Consider the following 19,603-nt stretch of genomic DNA (forward strand, 5'->3'; position numbering starts at 1 on the left):
TTACTTTCACCCCTGCAAAGCAAGCCTCTGACTGCGACCCCCCTTTATAAATTAAAAACACATTTTTATATATTTAAACACCATTCTAAATGCTGGAGGAAAAGCAGAGTTTGGGGTTGAGGCTGACAGCTTATGACCCCCTGAGGGGTCCCAACCCCCAGTTTGAGAACCCCGGCCTAGACAGAAGTGTGTATTTACAAAGGACCCAATCTTCCTGTCTGAGAGGATGTGTTTGTTGAAGGAGTCCTAACATTGCATCTGAATTTGACTTAAGTGTACCTATGTTTTTGCTACATTGTGTAGTGGTCTACTATTTTTAAAAGTCAGAATTTGTATCATATTATATTGGGTGCAAGTGTGTTTATACAGTTTGACATTTAAAAAGTCAGCATTTACCCTCCGTTACCAAACCATATCTGAGACACCACAGGTTTCCCCCTGTCCTAAAGTAGGCAATCTCAGAACAACTGTGCGGTAAATGTTGACTTTTTAATAGCAATCACTACAAGTTTATAGGAAATCACAGATTTTACATACATCATGAACCTGATCTTCTAGAGCAGTTCTACATCTCAATGGATAATATAACTTTTAAGGTTTCAGAGTAGCAGCTGTGTTAGTCTGTATTCGCAAAAAGAAAAGGAGTACTTGTGGCACCTTAGAGACTAACAAATTTATTAGAGTATAAGCTTTCGTGAGCTACAGCTCACTTCATCGGATGCATTTGGTGGAAAAAACAGAGGAGAGATTTATATACACACACACAGAGAACATGAAACAATGGGTTTATCATACACACTGTAAGGAGAGTGATCACTTAAGATAAGCCATCACCAGCAGCGGGGGGGGGGGGGGGGAGGAGGAAAACCTTTCATGGTGACAAGCAGGTAGGCTAATTCCAGCAGTTAACAAGAATATCAGAGGAACAGTGGGGGGGGGGGTGGGAGGGAGAAATACCATGGGGAAATAGGTTTCAGAGTAGCAGCCATGTTAGTCTGTATTCGCAAAAAGAAAAGGAGTACTTGTGGCACCTTAGAGACTAACAAATTTATTAGAGCATAAGCTTTCGTGAGCTACAGCTCAGCTGTAGCTCACGAAAGCTTATGCTCTAATAAATTTGTTAGTCTCTAAGGTGCCACAAGTACTCCTTTTCTTTTCATGGGGAAATAGTTTTACTTTGTGTAATGACTCCTCCATTCCCAGTCTCTATTCAAGCCTAAGTTAATTGTATCCAGTTTGCAAATTAATTCCAATTCAGCAGTCTCTCGTTGGAGTCTGTTTTTGAAGCTTTTTTGTTGAAGTATAGCCACTCTTAGGTCTGTGATCGAGTGACCAGAGAGATTGAAGTGTTCTCCAACTGGTTTTTGAATGTTATAATTCTTGACGTCTGATTTGTGTCCATTCATTCTTTTACGCAGAGACTGTCCAGTTTGGCCAATGTACATGGCAGAGGGGCATTGCTGGCACATGATGGCATATATCACATTGGTAGATGCGCAGGTGAACGAGCCTCTGATAGTGTGGCTGATGTGATTAGGCCCTATGATGGTATCCCCTGAATAGATATGTGGACAGAATTGGCAATGGGCTTTGTTGCAAGGATAGGTTCCTGGGTTAGTGGTTCTGTTGTGTGGTGTGTGGTTGCTGGTGAGTATTTGCTTCAGATTGGGGGGTTGTCTGTAAGCAAGGACTGGCCTGTCTCCCAAGATCTGTGAGAGTGATGGGTCATCCTTCAGGATAGGTTGTAGATCCTTGATGATGCGTTGGAGAGGTTTTAGTTGGGGGCTGAAGGTGATGGCTAGTGGCGTTCTGTTGTTTTCTTTGTTGGGCCTGTCCTGTAGTAGGTGACTTCTGGGTACTCTTCTGGCTCTGTCAATCTGTTTCTTCACTTCAGCAGGTGGGTATTGTAGTTGTAGGAATGCATGATAGAGATCTTGTAGGTGTTTGTCTCTGTCTGAGGGGTTGGAGCAAATGCGGTTATATCGTAGCGCTTGGCTGTAGACAATGGATCGAGTGGTATGATCTGGATGAAAGCTATGATGAACGTGTCACCATTTCCAAAACAATTCAGCTGACTCTGTAGAATAGCAAAAAATTACCATACTTCTTTCATTTCTGTAATTTCAGTGCAGTGTTATTTTGTAAGATATTTTAAAATGGTCCTTAAGTAGGCTCACTACTGTTGATTAGATTTTTTTTTTCTATAAACAGGAGTATGTCTGGTGCAGATGGCCATGGCATGTGCTCAAAAGGAGGAAGAAAAATGAAGTATTGTGCTTGTCTCTTATGAGATTTTCATTCACAACTTTTTTTTAAATCAGCGAAAACATTTTTCAGACCGGTCACAGGCACTGGTCCTCATCTAGAAAGGTACTGAGTGCATGCTAACTTCAGTGGGAGTTGGAAGATGCTTACCATTTTGCAGGTGTTGCGCTGAACCTTGCATGATTGCGCTCTAAGTCCATGGTAAATTGTAAATTCAAGCACTATCCTTTATTTTGAATTAGCAGAAGACCAAAAAGGAGGTTTGTTTTTTTAATAAAGGGAAAATGTACTTCCACATGCTTACAATCGGCCAGCTTAACCAGCTTCATAGAAACTTAACAAAAACTGAAATTACTATATTGCTGAAAACAAGCATGGCAGATTTCAATTAAACAGGGAATATTTCAGAGAGAGTTGCAGTATACGAGGGAGTGAAAATAGGGGGTTAGAATGGAATAGCTTTCATCCTGCTGGATGTGTATAGAGTTGTTTTGATGTGGCCAAGCATATTGTCTGAGGAAACAGGAGCTCTACAGTTTACATTCTTCAAGATGTGAGGGAGCTACTACTGATGAACTCTAATTTTTGAAGAGTACAGCACTGAGTTTGATCTTGCGAGCTTCTGAGCTCCCTCAACTACTAATGAGGTCAGTGGGAGTCATGGGTGCTTAGCACTTGACAGTGATGACAAATGAATTTTAATTGCATTTTTAAGCAGCTTTATGTATTTTCTTCTTTTGGAATCTCACAAGCAGTACACAAAAGACCAAACCTTTTGCTTTTACTTAGAAATGGATACCATGATCCATGAGAGGACAAAACCAGAACCTCTCTCTGGATACCAGTGTACTTTGTTAGCTTGGAAAAAACCATCCTTGCTTTTGTTTTTGCAAAATCAGAACCTGACTGGGGGCAGGGGTTTGAGTCAAATGGAACTGGGATCCTCGGGGCAGACTGTCCTGAGCTGCTGAAAGCATCCTGACAGGTTTCAGAGTAGCAGCCGTGTTAGTCTGTATTCACAAAAAGAAAAGGAGTACCTGTGGCACCTTAGAGACCAACACATTTATTTGAGCATAAGCTTTCGCGAGTTACAGCTCACTTCATCGGATGCATCCGATGGAGAGCTGTAGCTCACGAAAGCTTATGCTCAAATAAATGTGTTGGTCTCTAAGGTGCCACAAGTACTCCTTTTCTTTTTGAAAGCATCCTGCATTGTTAGATTGTAGTGGAGTGGATTGGCCGCCCACAGACCCAGAGGGGGAGGAGCCCCTCATTGAACCCTGGTGGGCGGAGCCACGCCACACTCAACCCTCTCACCAGAAGTCAGTGGACGGGACCGGAAGTACAAAAGGCGTGCCAGAGAACTCCGTGAGGAGGCAGCTGCTGGAGGAGCCCGACGCCTCCTGTGAGCTCCCGAGCTGGGAGGCCACTGCAGATCCCGAAGGAGCCGAGGACTGGCCAGGACCACTTACAGACCCTAGCACAGAGGAGCTGCAAACACGGACAGAGGCCTTCTTCCCCAACAACCAGGACGACCTTCTAGAGCCAGGTACACCCTGGAGGGGGGAGTTGAAGTGGTCCGGGGTAGCCAACCCCTGTCTGGCTGCAACGCTGACAGCAAGCGAGTCAGCGTGGTGTGGTCAGGATCCCTGCTGACCCAGTGGCAGACCGCTCTGCCGCTGCTAGGGCCCTGGGCTGGGATGCAGTGGAGTGGGTGGGCCTGCATCCTGCCTGCCACCCCAATCCGTGGGTGGCAGTCTCCCCCTCTCTTAGGCAAGAAGCCAGTGCTTGTCAGCCCTCCGCCAGAGCTAGGAGGCCTGACTGTTTGCTGTTCAGCCTGAGTGCAGGCCTGAGCCCTTTAGACTTTCTACTGCCCCGCCCCGATCAAGGGCCTGGGCTAACTGGCTGTTCGCTGCTCAGCTTGAATACAGGCCTGAGCCCGAGACTCTTTGCTGCCCTGACCAGGAGCTGGGGCTCCGTAACTGTGTTTGTTGTTTGGCTCTGATCACAGGCCCAAGCTCATGTCTCCTGTTGCCCCACTGATTCCCCACATTAGGCGACCCCCCGGAGACATGGTGGGGTGGACTGGCTGCCCACAGACCAGAAGGGGGAGGAGCTACTCCCCCCAGGGAGGAGCCAGTCCCCACAACGGACTACATAGATAAATAATCTGTGATGGCTTTTTTGGAGGGGGTAGGGTGAGGGTAAAATCAAATGATCAAGAACCATCAGGTCTAGAAACTCCTGTATCATTTTTAAAAGCCCAGCAGTGTCTTCTAACATTGAGGGTTCATGGGGTATCAGACCTGAAAATTGCAATTTAGGCTGAAAAGAAAGGCACACAGTGAAAACAATGTTCTTAACTTGCCTTTCCATGTAAAGATATACTTTTGTTGGGGTTCCCTTGGGATAGTGCTGTACACAAATCTTACTCCAAATTAATATTGGTGAGCCCATTTAGGAAGGAAAGTTTAAGAGTTGGGAAAATATGACATCTCCATTTGGTTTTGTTTGTAGTGTGTGTACATTTCCTGAGACACTAGAAAACATTACTCTATGATATGGTTACATTTTCCAGCAAGCTGTTCCCCTAACTTGGATATGGAGTCTTGCATTAGGACTTAAACATTATTAAATACACTACATCCTCAAATGCAAACAACCTGAGTGGGATGCCTAAATCATAGGTAAAGTGGTTTTACTTGGGTCTCTTAACAAGGAAATGCTTACATTGACAATTATGGCATATCTTACCTCAAAAATATAATCCTTTCCATCCTTGCCATGTACAGCTTTGACAGCACAGATATCCAAACCCCCAAACATTTCAGAACAGGTGTCAACCCAGAGCTTGTACCTGTTGTGTGGAAAAAAATAGTTCCCATCAGTATAAAATCAAGTCAAGTCCTCATTATTATATAGGTCTAATTGGATAGTTTGTTAGCTGGACAGTTGCTTTAAATTCAGTATTCTCCTGAGTCTGTCAGCTTTACTGAATTTTCATTTACTATAATAGTGTCTTCGAAATACTAGCCCAGTGTCCACTAGGCACAGTGTTGTGGTGTCACAGAGGAGCTAGCTCCCTATTTCTTGAGCTGGTGATATACTGGCCCTAGCTCTAGCATAGTTTAGAATACCCTTAAGGCTGATTGAAACCATGAATACTGGTACCTGCCCCTAAACCATGAATATTGGTCATCTGAGAGTAGCTGGAGCTCAGTAGCATTCCAGCCATGGTTCTTCTGTCTTTCACATGCTCTTTATGCTCAGACCAGGAGTGGGTGGTGCAGCTACTTATGCTGGCTCTACACCAGCCAAGGACTCCACAAAAGGCCAAATCATCAGCTGCTGAGATCTAGCCAAATTCATAGATACTAAGGTCAGAAGGGACCATTCTGATCATCTAGTCCGACCTCCTGCACAACGCAGGCCACAGAATCTCACCCACCCACTCCTACGAAAAACCTCACCCATGTCTGAGCTATTGAAGTCCTCAAATCGTGGTTTAAAGACGTCAAGGAGCAGAGAATCCTCCCTCAAGTGACCCATGCTACAGAGGAAGGCGAAAAACCTCCAGGGCCTCTCCAATCTGCCCTGGAGGAAAATTCCTTCCCGACCCCAATATGGCGATCAGCTAAACCCTGAGCATACGGGCAAGATTCACCAGACAGATACTACAGAAATTCTGAACCTTCTCTGCTGCTGGAGTGGTGCCAAGGAGCTAAAGTGAGGTAGGCAACTGGGGCCACTCTAAATCTGTGTACATGAGCAGAGCTCCAAATACATTGTTACATAACTGTTGCCTGACACTGGCTCGGCTGCTTCTTAATTCTGGCAATTCTTACTGTTCTATCGGGAAAATTAATATCTGTTTTGAAACATGGGAGTGTCTTTATTTTCAATATTTTACTGTCCATAAACGTATTCAACATGGTCAGTGGTAGGTTATGAAGAAATCATTTAAAAATAAACCAAACACAATGAGAATGGACAATAGGATTTTAAAGGATGTTTCAAAAAAGCTATAGAAAGGATACAATTATCTGCTAAATTATGTCAGGTTTTGGAATAACATTTCTGGAACTATTTTGGTTTAATGCCCATTAAACTATTATATTTTATAAGACTTTTCTATATGGAGTGTTATATTGATTTTGTGTACCTTACCTCAAATATTTTAGATAGTGTAATATGGTAAGTTAGGCCTTTTTTTAGGCTCTTAAGCACATTATCTCTTACATTACATTTTATTTATAACCTTGTCTTTGCTGGCACAAAGGTATATTTTTATAGTGCAATAACTAATGTGTGATAGTTATTTCTCTTTAAAATCCAAAGTGGAGACAAACCACTTCTAGTGTTTACCGTAAGGTAGCTAGGTGAGGTCAGCACTATACTTCCATCCCCTCCCTCCCACCTGGGGATGACTAGTTTACTTCACAGTAATATAAAAGTGCCTAGTCTCCACTATGTGTTTATTGTGGGATAGCTAATATGTGTAAAACACACTCCCTCCCCCCCTTTGGTCAGGGAAGATGTAGCCTCACTTTCTGAAAGGACAGTGGAGCATTTCAGCTCGCTTTCACTTCCCCCTCAGAGTACAGAGCTATCACTGTCATGCTCTCCCACTGAGGGATCTGTGTACATCAGGGGTGGGCAAACTTTTTGGCACAAGGGCCACATCTGGGTATGGAAATTGTATGACAGGCCATGAATGCTCACAAAATTAGGGGTTGGGGTGCAGGAGAGGGTGAGGGCTTCAGCTGTGGGTGCAGGCTCTGGGGTGGGCTGGAAATGAGGAGTTCAGGTGTGGGAGGGGGCTCCAGGTTGGGGTGCGGGTGAAGGGGGTTGAGGGCTCTGGGGTGCAGGAGGGTGCTCCGGGCTGGGACCGAGGAGTTCGGAGGGTGGGACGGGGATCAGGGGTACTGGAGTGGGGGTACAGAAGAGGGTCAGGGGAGCAGGCTCCAGGCAGCGCTTACCTCAAGCGGCTCCTGGAAGCAGTGGTATGTCCCTCATCCGGCTCCTACGCAGAGGCATGCCCAGGCAGGTCTGCGCACTGCCCCATCTGCAGGTGCCTCCCCTGCAGCTCCCATTGGCCACAGTTGCTAGCCAATAGGAGCTGTGGGGGCAGCACTTGGGGCCAGGGCAGAATGTGGAGCCCCCTGGCTGCCCCTCTGCCTAGGAGCTGGAGAGGGGGACATGCTGCTGCTTCTTGGAGCTGCATGGAGCCACGGCACACGTGGAGCAGGGCAAGCCCCAGACACCACTCCCTGGCAGGAGCTTGAAGGCTGGATTAAGACATTTGAAGGGCCAGATGCGGCACCCAGGCCATAGTTTGTCCACCCCTGGTCTAGATGGAAGGGGGCAGGTGCTAGACAGCAGGGAGCTGTCATTCCTCATCTCACTTGTTTTCATCCTTGTAGAAAAGGCCAACTTTCCTGTGTCTGTCAATTCACAAGTGGGAATGTGAGAGTGTAGCTTCCAGATTCAGAGAAACTGAAGGGAAAAAGGTTATCACTAGTGAAGAAACTTTATTTTACGTTTTCACTGTTTAACCACACTACAAAAAGGTGAAGATCCTTTAGCATCATGAAAACAAGGATAGGACATTTTTACTGTGCATAATTTGTTTGCCTTCAAACAATGGCAACAGTTACAGAAGTAGAAAGAAGAAAAATCTCAGAGCTGCAGTAAGACTCCAGAACTCTGTTTTCAGGGAACAGAGGCCTAGGCACAGCTGCGGAACATACAAAAGTGAGAAATATCAGAGTACTGGGGCTAAGCTCAAACTGGTATGGCAGGGAAGAAAGAGTTTGATAGGGCTGTAGGAAGGGCTGCTTGTTGGGTAGAAGAAGGAAGCAGTGGTGAACCTAACAAAACACCTGGACTGGTGTCATGGGAGATGCCTCAGTACATCCCTGCAGCTGAGAAGAAACTTAGTGTAGAGGTCTCAAGAGGGAAAGAATATGCCATTCAGCAGGGCTACAAAGAAGAAAATGCTTTGTGTGGCTGAAATTAAGAACAGCCTGTTTGGTTGCACAGGAAAAGAAAGTTAGCCCAAGCTAAAGAAAATATATGGATGGATGAAGGAGAGGAAAAGTGCAATATACTAGGAGGAGAAGTCTGCTGGGGAGAAGAGGAGAAATGCATCAGAAGAAATTACTAGTGGACTAATGCTGTGATGGTGAAGTGCCTGAATAGAATCCTGACTGGCTTGACGGTGAGTGCATAGATTTAGATTTAGGAATCTAAATAAGGATGTGGGAGCTTACTTTAAGGCACCCATTATTTGGAAAACCTTGGCCATATCTCAATTTTTCAAAAAGAACTCTTGGACCTTCAGATAACACTAATTGCACTAACATCAGCCATGGGAATTTTTAATTAATTTAAAATGAAAATTATTTAAATTTCTAATTAGTCCATACATGAGGGTACACTTACCTATCTGACATAGCGATTTGTTCCAACATTGCAGAGCCAGTGTTTGTCTTCCAGTTTCCAGATATGGAAGTCCTCCTGAGATAAAAAAAATTACAGACACAATATTAACTGAGTACCTATTCCACACATACATTTATTGTCAATAAACTGAACAGATATCTTCACCATCTTTATTAAGTTGCTCTTATTTTCACACAACTATGATTCCAATGGTTACCTCTTTCTCTCCTCCCGCTGCTTACCATGTAACGTCCACACTGTGAAGAATTCAGCTGATAACAAGTCTCAGTAAAACATCATGCATACATTTTATAAAGTACGATAATGGCAGTTCCCCATGCCTTGTTGCCCGTTCCCTTTCATAACTGTTGTGACAACTGTTGTTTAGTGGTGATATCAGTAATAGACTAGTATGAAATTGTAGCTACCAGGGGTGAGTATGGATGCACCAACATTGTTAACTAATTCTAAATGCATAGCAAATAACAGGAGACAAAGAAAGCTTCAGGTCCAGATATCAAATCCATCCCAAACTTTCATTTTAGCCAATTATAGAGTTAGGCCCTAACAGTGATATTCAGATGCATATTTTGAACCACTCCACGGTTCAGGACTGTTCAGGAGTCATTGTTCCACTTTGTCCCTAATCAAGATAGATTCTACCTGTGAAATTTGGATCTAGCTTCAGGCCCTGATTCTGGACCCTCCTCTAATTTAATGCATCTTTTATTTCTAATGATATCATTTTAAAGCTCATTAACAAAAGCTATCATTTACCATTTCTCTTTTGATGTCTATAATAGATCATCATCATCATCACCACTATATTTTATAAACGAGTACCTTTTAAAACATTTTGGCTTTTTAAGCCAATGATGATGAATAGTACAGAGAAGAGAATGCACTCTGTAATTGTAAAGACTGTATTAGAAATGGGCAAAGGATACAAACTTACTAAATTATGACCTTTTGTTTCCTGCTGGCAAAAGAACAGCAACACCTGTAATTTATGAGAGTGAATTACAGTGGCAATAGGCTTCTCTCCATCTTTCTCGAAACCTAATTATGAGCTTGGGAAGAGGTATCATTCCACAGAGTAAAAGATTTTAAAAATATATTAATTGAATAAACAGATGTACTAATTATGTATTAATCAGGGAATCAAGTCCTAGCACATTAGATTGCATTACACTTGTGCCTATCATATATTTTCAGCTCATATCCATCTTTGTGAAGTTTGAAGAGAAGCAATGTCTTAAAAGAAAAAGAATTTGACATTAATATAACACTTTCTACTAGCTCAAGTATAAAAGGCTTTTACTCCCCTCCAATCTGATGAAAAATCACTTGCATTTCTATTCTGGCCAGTGACTTCTCTCCATGAAGAGGTACATAAATTACCACACACTGTACTTGCAATGCTGATGTGGAGTTTTGATACTACAGTACAGATTACTACTTTAGACTGATGTGAACACTTCACATTAGTTTTGTTGTTCTTTTGGTCAGAGAATTATGGATTCAACGTGTGTTGCTTTTGGAAAGAGAGGGTGGGGATTTAAGATCATTTGGTACTTTTCTACATGTGTATGTTTTCATTGTGCTTCACCCTTTTTAATTATATTTCCTTGAAGTCAGATGTAATGAATCCTGTACTGGTAGTTGTGTGCATGTCATGAAATCTTTTGAGGAGCTGTGGTATTTGGAGTGATCCAACACTGCATTTTGTCTATAATCTCCACTGCAAATGTTAAACATCCCTTTTTTGTGAGTCATGGATCCAGATTATACCACAATTTCCCACAGAATTACAACACAGAAGCTCTTAATAATACTTTTTAAACTACAAAAACAAATGTTCTGCTGGTATTTTCTGTGGTAGCTCTTTAAGTACTCTGTTTCTGTGTCATAGCAGAAAATGAGAACCAGCTGTAGAACAAGATGCTACTGACAAAACTTATATGAATGCATATGAGGTATTGTACAGTGATTTGGTAAATCGCCTGTTTTTCATGTTGCTTTAGAGTATATAACAATAGATTAATATTTCTTCATAAGAATCTAGGGGAATAGCAGCTAGGCTCATAGTGTTCAGACAATTCCCTATCTTGGAGACAATGGAGATTTAAAAAAAAAAAAAAAGTCTGAGGAACATACCACCATTTTAATTCAGTTTTTGAGGTCTGTTTTCCTATTTGCATTTTCAGAGTAAAAAAAAAAAAGTGTTAAATGTGGTAAATAGCATGAGTGAGACTCCTAAGAGAATTTTGGTCTTCAGTCAATCCAACAAATCTAGGGCCCAGTGCTGTGAAGCACAGAGTGCTTTAAACTCCCATCAATTTCACTGTTGATGAGGTGCAACACCTCAAAGAAGGAGCAGCTCACCACCTTATACTACTGAACCATCAAATTGCTCATATGTACTCTGCTTCTGCTGGTCCTGCAGTGGTTTGTGTCATAACCATTCTGCAGTTGTACCTTACTGCTAAAACTGCTCTTTCGGAACCACCAGTTGAAAGATACTGACAAGGAGGTCTGATGGGTACAAGTTGTATAGGGCCACAGTTGTTTTCATATAGGGCCACGGTTGTTTTCAAATTCTTAAGCATCTACCTTAAAACTGGTAACTGTGGCTGAAGATTTTGTAAAAATGCTTAAAGCACTTTATTGACATTTTGCTGAAATTTTATTGAAGAATTATCTTTGGGAAGGATTTCCAAGAGACCCAGCTTTGGTCCCAGTGAGTATTTTCTGTTACAGAAGTTCATTTGCTATTTGTTTCTTTTTCCTGTGTTTTTGTATTCTTGCATAAATTCAATACTTTGTGTGTTAATGCAGCATTTTCTGAAACAAATGGTAGAGTTGTGTTAATCTCACTGTTTCTAGTCTGCCCAATAAAAATTAGGAGTTAGGCTGTACTTTAGCTCAAATATAGCAATAAATAAAAAAACATTAATGTACAAGAATTCCTTCACCTTTCCAAAAATATGGGAATCCCTAGGTGCATACTATATATATTGTGCCCATTGCATCAACAACTGAATTATGAGTAACAAATTTATGTCTTGATCCTACAGTGACCCCTGGAAAGACAGAGCTGTGAGCACCCACTCCAAGCTCTACTGACATCAGAAGAGCTATATGTACATCTGTCCAAAGGTCATTGCAAGACTGGGGTCTCAGTTATATCAGGTGCAGTTAGAATGAAATATTCTGTGCCATTAATTAAGAGTTATACATTCAGGTCTCTCTGTGAATGACAATGACCTAAAGTTGTCTCAAAGCTTTTTAATAATAAAATTGGGTCTTGTTGCTGAAGGGATTTAAAAAGTCACCGATAAAACAATCAGACCCCGCTTCTTTTTGTTGGTTCCCTGAAACTATTTTGAGAAATTGCTGTGAAAGAGTTGACCCACATGGGAGTTGCAGGTAACCATTCTGGAATGTCCTAAGCAGGTGTTTAATTCCTCTCTTCTCTTTCCCCCCACCAAAAAATAATTAGAAAGTACTTTGCCATCTTTTAAACCATTTGAAGTAAAGTCCATTTTGTCCTCTCCACAAGACCCCTTTTAATTTCCATTTTTTATAACCTCTGTATGCTTTCCATTTGAAATATTAGTTATTTTATTCTCTCAGAGCATTTCCATTGTTATTTCTGTAACAAACAGAGTTCAACAAAATGCATTATTAATATAAACATGAAACAGCTGAGATATTTTATCACTTAAAAGCTTTTGAAATGATTGAAAATGTCCATCAACAAATTTAAAAAAGGCTAAAATACCTTCCTCCCAAAAGTGCTGATAATAGGGGACTATTTAAAAAGAGGCATTAGTCTTCAATCAAGTGAACTTTGGTACTGCTTTGTAAATATTGAAATCAGAAAATGAAAGGAAATAATTTTTGGCTCACATGTATGCTTTGTAGTTACTGCCTATCTTTTGGATCCTGATGTCGTATTTGGAGTCTATGAAGGGTTCAGTGGTGGCGTAGGTTTGGGTAAGTGCTACCACACTGGCTATGTCCTGAAAATCGTAGTGGTTGTCTACCTTAACCTGTTGTCATAACACAAACAGCAGGAGGAAGAGAAAAACAATAAGAATAGTTAAGCATGTACTGTAAAATGCAATTGCAAACGACTCCTGTGAGAAATATTACTTTTTATAGTGTCAGCTTACAAAACAAAGAATGGATAATTTATCTAATCTGTAAAAAAAGCTGTAGTTGTCAAAACTAGAATATGGCAAAAATATTCCTGCAATAAGATGTGTAATTTCTAGCGAGAAATTTAATCTTCACTGTTGTAGAAGGCAATCAAGTATCGACATTACATTTTGTTTGTTGGAAACCCTTTTAAAATACTGATGTTTATTTCTGTGTCACAAACAATCTCTAAGAATAGTTCTTTATAGGTATTTTATTGTAGCATTTTGGCATTTCAGTTTTAAGGATGCAGTGAACAGTACTTCTGTGCGGGATGGATCAGTTATAATAAGAGGAAGGAAGGAAAGGAATACAAAAACCCAACCAAACCAGAAAAACCTAATTGCATTATCTGCCCATGAATTTTGGAGTCTATTTATACCATAATGTTTCAAACACCTCACCAGACTGGGAGATGTTTGTTAAAGGATTGAATTCTATAGTCTAAATCCAATATGGTTCAGCTGTTCTGGCCTTCAGGAATCTCCATTAGAACCCGAAACACAAATGGTTGCTTATAGGACTTCATATTTAATTTTGAGATAAGTAAATACACCTATTGGGTATCTAGTATCTGTGTTGTACCTTTAAATAAGGTGACAGACTAATGAAGATTTTGAGGAATAATGTGAAAACTGAATGTGTGCAAAAGCATGTGTTGGGTATACACAAACTTTACATCAATCTTGTTTTAAAAATGTTTTGATAGTCAGGAACCAGTCCTCCAAGGTCCTAAGTGTTCTGAACTGAAATGAGGCTCAATAAAAGCTGAGGGAACACATCATCTGAAAAAATAGCTCAATATCTTGAAGGATGAGTCCATAGTTTTTTAAGGTATAACCATGTATATCAGAAGAATGTGAGTGCCGTAACTTGCACAGTGGGGCATATCCTGCTCCAACTGAAATCTATGGGAATTTCACCACTGACTCGGTGGGAATTGGACCAAGCTCAATGTTAACTGTAAGTGCCTGGATTCAAAGCCTGTAGCTTTGATGTCAAAGCAGCCCAATTATATTATCACAACTTTAGCCATTTCCATCAACTTTTGGATTGAAATGAAAATTTTATCCAACAAGCTGGAACATTTTATAGGCCAAATTCAATGGTGATGGTTATGAATCTGTGTAAGCTGGTCAGAAAATATATATACACAAGTGGAAAAATGATAATGCACAAATATAGGTAACATTCCCTCACAGCAACTTATGGGATGCAGGCAATATGTACCTGGCACTTCTATTACACTAAATTCCACAATGTATTCAGCCCAGAGATTTCCACAGGAATTACACCAGGCTGAATTTACAAGTATTAATAAAATGGACTTTTTATTAAGATTCTGATCTGTAAAACGGATTACAATTTAACTAAATCTGTAAAATTTCATTCCCAATTGCTCCTCCTGTCTACAGTTTAAATTATGGAATTCAGAATAAAAATTTTTTTTTTTTTTTTTTTTTTACCATTCACTTTCCCCTATTCCACAGCATGAGAAAATTTTGAAAAAAAGAACTGAAAGGCAGATTTTTCCTAAGTCCTTGTCTAGCAACTCTATAGATCAGTGGTTCCCAAACTTGTTCCGCCGCTTGTGCGGGGAAAGCCCCTGGCGGGCCAAGCCGGTTTACCTGCTGCGTCCGCAGGTTCGGCCGATTACGGCTCCCAGTGGCTGTGGTTTGCTGCCCAGGCCAATGGGAGCTGCTGGAAGCAGAGCGGGCCAAGGGATGTACTGGCCGCTGCTTCCAGCAGCTCCCATTGGCCTGGAGCAGCAAACTACGGCTACTGGGAGCTGTGATCGGCCAAACCTGCGGACGCGGCAGGTAAACAAACTGGCCCAGCCCGCCAGGGGCTTTCCCTGCACAAGTGGCGGAACAAGTTTGGGAACCACTGCTATAGATAGATACAATGTACTAATGCCAAAGTCTTGAAAAAATGTTATGGTATAAACACTTAACTGGGAGTTGCATGCATATATTTAAGAACAGTATTTGGCCACTATGGTGGAAAAATTATGAATATATGGAAAAAAAGTTAGATGGTGTAGAAAAAATCCCATTAAAGAACCAATATAGGTGGGAGGAGGAAGAATAATGGAGTGACTAAGATTAAAAAACCCTCATACAAAGAGGTGTTGATAAACTTTCCCCAAATCAACAGAGTAAGAACATCCAGGATGGTAAAGTAGCAGCGTGGAGAAAATAAAAAGGTTCCTGGTTTTGTTTTTTAAAGTCACATATATTTTATAGACCTCAAAAAAAAAAAAGATTGGTTGCTTAAGCCAATCAACTCCTAGTAAGGATGTTTAAGCAATTGCGTTGTTCAGTCATGGGATATTTGCTTGTGTTCATAATTTTTGTAGTAGGTGAAGTTTCTTGTATACAGGAGGCTCAGAGCTATGCAAAATGTTAAATATCAAGGAAATTAAATCATTTCCTTAACAAATCCAAAATACAAAAAGATTGCATATTTATTGACTAAAATATTTTAAATGACAAATCAATTTTCTACTATTCAATGGCCGATATTTCATTCATAGAATTTTTGGAAATCCAAGGGGATAAGTTTCATTTGATGACACTCTGCCCTTCTTCAATCCTTTTTCATCTGAAGATCTCTTAGCACTTTGGAAATGTCTAACAATTGAGTACCTGCACTTATTGACATCAGTGGAAGCCTAATTGAGCTATACAATCAAACCACCATTGTGAGATGTAAGTGATATAGAAATTGCTTCACCCACTAGTAAAATGCAGTTGCCTCTGGATTGAATGCAGCGAGTGAGCTGCAACTTTACAGGACAGGAAATGAAGAAAAATACTGGTTTCAGAGTAGCAGCCGTGTTAGTCTGTATTTGCAAAAAGAAAAGGAATACTTGTGGCACCTTAGAGACTAACAAATTTATTAGAGCATAAGCTTTCGTGAGCTACAGCTCACTTCATTGGATGCATCCGATGAAGTGAGCTGTAGCTCACAAAAGCTTATGCTCTAATAAATTTGTTAGTCTCTAAGGTGCCACAAGTACTCCTTTTCTTTTTAAGAAAAATACTGTATCCAATTGAAACTACTGTGGGAATTTAGGAAGCTGTAGGAAAATTTATTCACCAGATTCTCAGACCTGCAAATCTTTACTTGTGCTTATAAAGCTGACTTTTCAGGTAGTTCTGCTACAGGCAACAGAATCATCATACAAGGCCCTGATTCAGGAAAGCATTTGAGCATGTGGTTAAGTGCCTCTCTCAAGGTCAGAATTTAAGATGTCTGGGGATGTAAGCATATGCTTTAGTACTGTCCTGAATAGGAACCCAAGGCTTTGCACAATCAGGACCCTGAGTTGGAATTTGGCCAGCGCACAAGTTTTAACACCTACTTTGGAGAAGTTTATATATTTTAATATTTAGACAATTAAAATGTAGACTAGCACCAGAAAACCTCTAGCATGTATATATAAATAGCACCTGCACCTTTCCCATGCCTGAATGAGCATGTCCAATCTTCACGACAACAGGAAACGTTGGTAGTGTTAACTAAGAGGGGAAGAAAAGAAAAACAATATTAATTTAATTGACCATTGACATCATGAACATTTTAATATTCATGAAAATAACTTATGAAGTTGCTGTTCAGGATTCATTAGAATTTTCTTCATCCTGGATTAAACTTGCCTGCATATCTTCATCAGTCAAGCTGTTGTTTGCAAGAACATAATCATTACTATGTTATACTCCTCTCTGTCCCATGTAGCGTTGCCTTTAGTTTATACAACACAACAAAAAATGCAGTCAAACAGCTCTTCCCATGCAGATATTTTAGAAGTATACATGGATTGCTCAGATATTTAACTTGAACCCAAGGGTTTGTTTAGAGCTGGGCTACATTATGAACAACATGCCCATACAACATCTTAGATAATTGCATAATCAAAAGCTACATTCCTTTCAATTCAATTTCAGAAGATAAAAGAAAAATTACCTGAAGAAGTTTGAAACTTCATTTACTGCAAAGCTCTGCTGAGAAAAAACTTCATAATAAAGATACACCCACAACATTCTAACTCAGTTTAGGATTCCAACACAGAGAAGACCTTTATCTCACAGCATGCAGCATTAAAAACAACATTTGCCACTCTCCAGTTAGAACTTGATTTGGAGAGATGCTGAAAAATGTGTACCTTCCATTGATAACAGTCATTCTCATGTCTCTCAGCCTGCTCAGATTTAATGGCAGAAGATCTCCTGCAGGTGACTACGATAGCTGGAAGGGTGGATATTGGATTTTAATGGCACCCTCTATACCTGTAATTTGAATTTCTAACTTAAAATCCCAGGGTTAGCATCTGGGCTTCCCATTATATATTTGATTGGCAAGCCAGGTAATTTTTGGTGCTCATAAGGACAGTGATCTCAAAGCATGAGAAGAGTATAAGAGCCAAATCCTCTTTGTTAAAGAGGGCACTTCATCTCTCATGGATTTCAGTGCTCTATCACCAAAGCTGGTTCGTACCATGCTCTGCATGCGTGTGTGTTTGAAGGGACGAAGAGAGAAGACTGTATTTTCTCAGAACCCATCAAACAAAGGGAGAATAGAGCAAAATGCCAGAAATGAATAGTACACTTCTACACCACACCTTGCAGGGTGGATAAAAATAAATTTTAAAAAAAGACATTTAAGTTAAAAGAATCCATTTTTTTAAATCAGATCTTTTTGATAAAATGCATTGAGGAAAAAACCTATCTAAAGCTACATTATAGCTCAAAAATATCTCATCATGGAATAGGGATTATAAATTCTACAGTAAGAGACAATATATTCATGTAATGTTTAAGAAATTTTGTAAATGAGTTCCAATAGTTCATAGATTAGGGACCCAATCTTATGGGGTTCCAGGGGCTTCTGTATATATTATTTAGGTTAATCTTTTTATCTACTTTATGGAACTCAGTGCTCAGTCTAGAAGATACCATCAGAGATGCTTAGTTTTGCAGTTCTCAAACTGTGGATGTGTGTGTCCAGAGATAATATGCTTGTTAACAGCAAAAATGGTTTTAAATAAATAAATAAATATATAGATGTGAGAAATAACAGACCTCAACTCTATTGTCCCTCTCCAAATTTGTGTACACAGAGTCAATCCCTTATCTCTCTCTAAAAGTGAGAAGTTTCAAAAAGTTGAATGAATAGAAGATTGTTGGGCGCGGAATAGATCTGGACAAGAAGTAGTCTTGAGATAAATGTGAGAAGGGAAGACAGGCAGTAAAAACAAAAGTGAAACTGTTTGAGCAGCATATTCCAAAAGTCTTGAGGTCTCTCTGAGTGTAGCCTTCATTGATTTGAGATCTACCATATGATTCTCTCACAGAAGGGAAAACCTATAATGGCAGTAGGCTGTAAAAGAAATCCAATTTGGGAATATTTTAATGAAGTTCCTTTACCTTTGGATAAGACAGACATGCATGCAAAATGCAAACAGTGCAACAAAAAAATGCAAGGCCTGGTTTCCTGAATGAAACAACATCATGAGAAGTATTCCTTCTTAGGAGGAAGCTGTGTTGAAGATGATGAAAGGAACATGCCTGAACATACAGGATCTTCAGGTTGGTAAACCTTTTTATTTCGTACTTCTTTCTTAAGTACTGCCTGTCTTCCTTCTGGACTGTTCTTGAATTCTCACGTTTGAGCAAAAAAAATATAGTTGTTACTCTATGGTACTATCATTTTAGATGCAGTTGTGATACAAAATAAATAGCTGAAATAGGCAGATCTTTTACAATTTTACTTTTAAAGTAGTACTGAGTGTCAGTGAATGCAATGAGTAATACTAAATGAGTATTATGGTAATAATAATTAAAATAACTGCACTGACTTATTTTGTTTAGGAGAATCCATCAACAACATACAGGATTCTGAGGACTATCCACCTTCAAGATCACCATTATTTTCTATTGTTTCAGAGTTATCTGCCAATGATAGTGTTTCAGTCACATCATGCATGTCACATAGCCACAGTATACCACCTGTAGCAAAAAGAAAAAAAAAATCTCCATCATCCAGAAACAACCATAGATAAGTTTGTGATAAGAACCAGCAGATTACAAAAAGAGGCAATTGAGGAAAAAAATTGCCCAGTTTGTTTATGCAACAAACTCTCCTTTCTATATGGTTGAGAACCCACACTTCATTAACATGGTTCAGTCATTAAGACCAGGATACAGTCCACCCAACAGGGTAGATGTCTCAGGCAAATTGCTGGATAAAGTGTATGAAAGAGAAATTGAGCAGTGTGCAAAAGGTCTAGAGGGTGAAATTGTTAACCCGAGTCTTGACAGGTTGAGCAATGTCCACAATGATCCTATTGTATGTGCTTGTGTGACAACAGAAGAAGGGAATGTCTTCCTTACAGAAACAGTTGATACACCAGAAATGCACACATAGCAGAATACTTACAAGAAGTAGCAGTAAAAGCTATAACAAACTGAAAAAAAAATCAAATGTCTAGTATGCAATTTGGTCACAGATAATGCTGCAAATGTATCCAACATGAGACGAAGTTATTTAGAAGAAAGTCCCAAGCTAACAACATATGGTTGCTGTGCTCATTTGATGCACCTCCTAGCCAAAGACTTCAGTGTTCCAGAAATAAAAGCTAATGTTGTTGAAATTGCAAAATACTTCCGTAACAACCACTTTGCAGCAG

At 40.2% G+C, this 19,603-nt stretch overlaps 1 protein-coding gene across 2 annotated transcripts in view; it reads right to left on the reverse strand.

Annotated features, from left to right (window-relative positions):
- SYN2 (synapsin II) overlaps window positions 1-19,603 on the reverse strand; it is a 393,703-nt gene that overhangs the window by 53,078 nt on the left and 321,022 nt on the right. Inside the window, exons 6-9 of one of the 2 annotated variants that reach the window (XM_038410236.2) lie at window positions 16,374-16,436; window positions 12,622-12,764; window positions 8,710-8,784; window positions 5,020-5,122 (exon numbers count right to left, since the gene is read on the reverse strand). In XM_038410236.2, the coding sequence (XP_038266164.1) occupies window positions 5,020-5,122; window positions 8,710-8,784; window positions 12,622-12,764; window positions 16,374-16,436 (384 nt within the window). Of the gene's footprint in view, window positions 1-5,019; window positions 5,123-8,709; window positions 8,785-12,621; window positions 12,765-16,367; window positions 16,437-19,603 lie in introns of both variants that reach the window. The other variant, XM_043518660.1, reaches the window with a different exon arrangement.

The sequence above is a fragment of the Dermochelys coriacea genome, chromosome 7 (genome assembly GCF_009764565.3).
Source record: "Dermochelys coriacea isolate rDerCor1 chromosome 7, rDerCor1.pri.v4, whole genome shotgun sequence".
Classification (NCBI taxonomy): Eukaryota; Metazoa; Chordata; order Testudines; family Dermochelyidae; genus Dermochelys; species Dermochelys coriacea.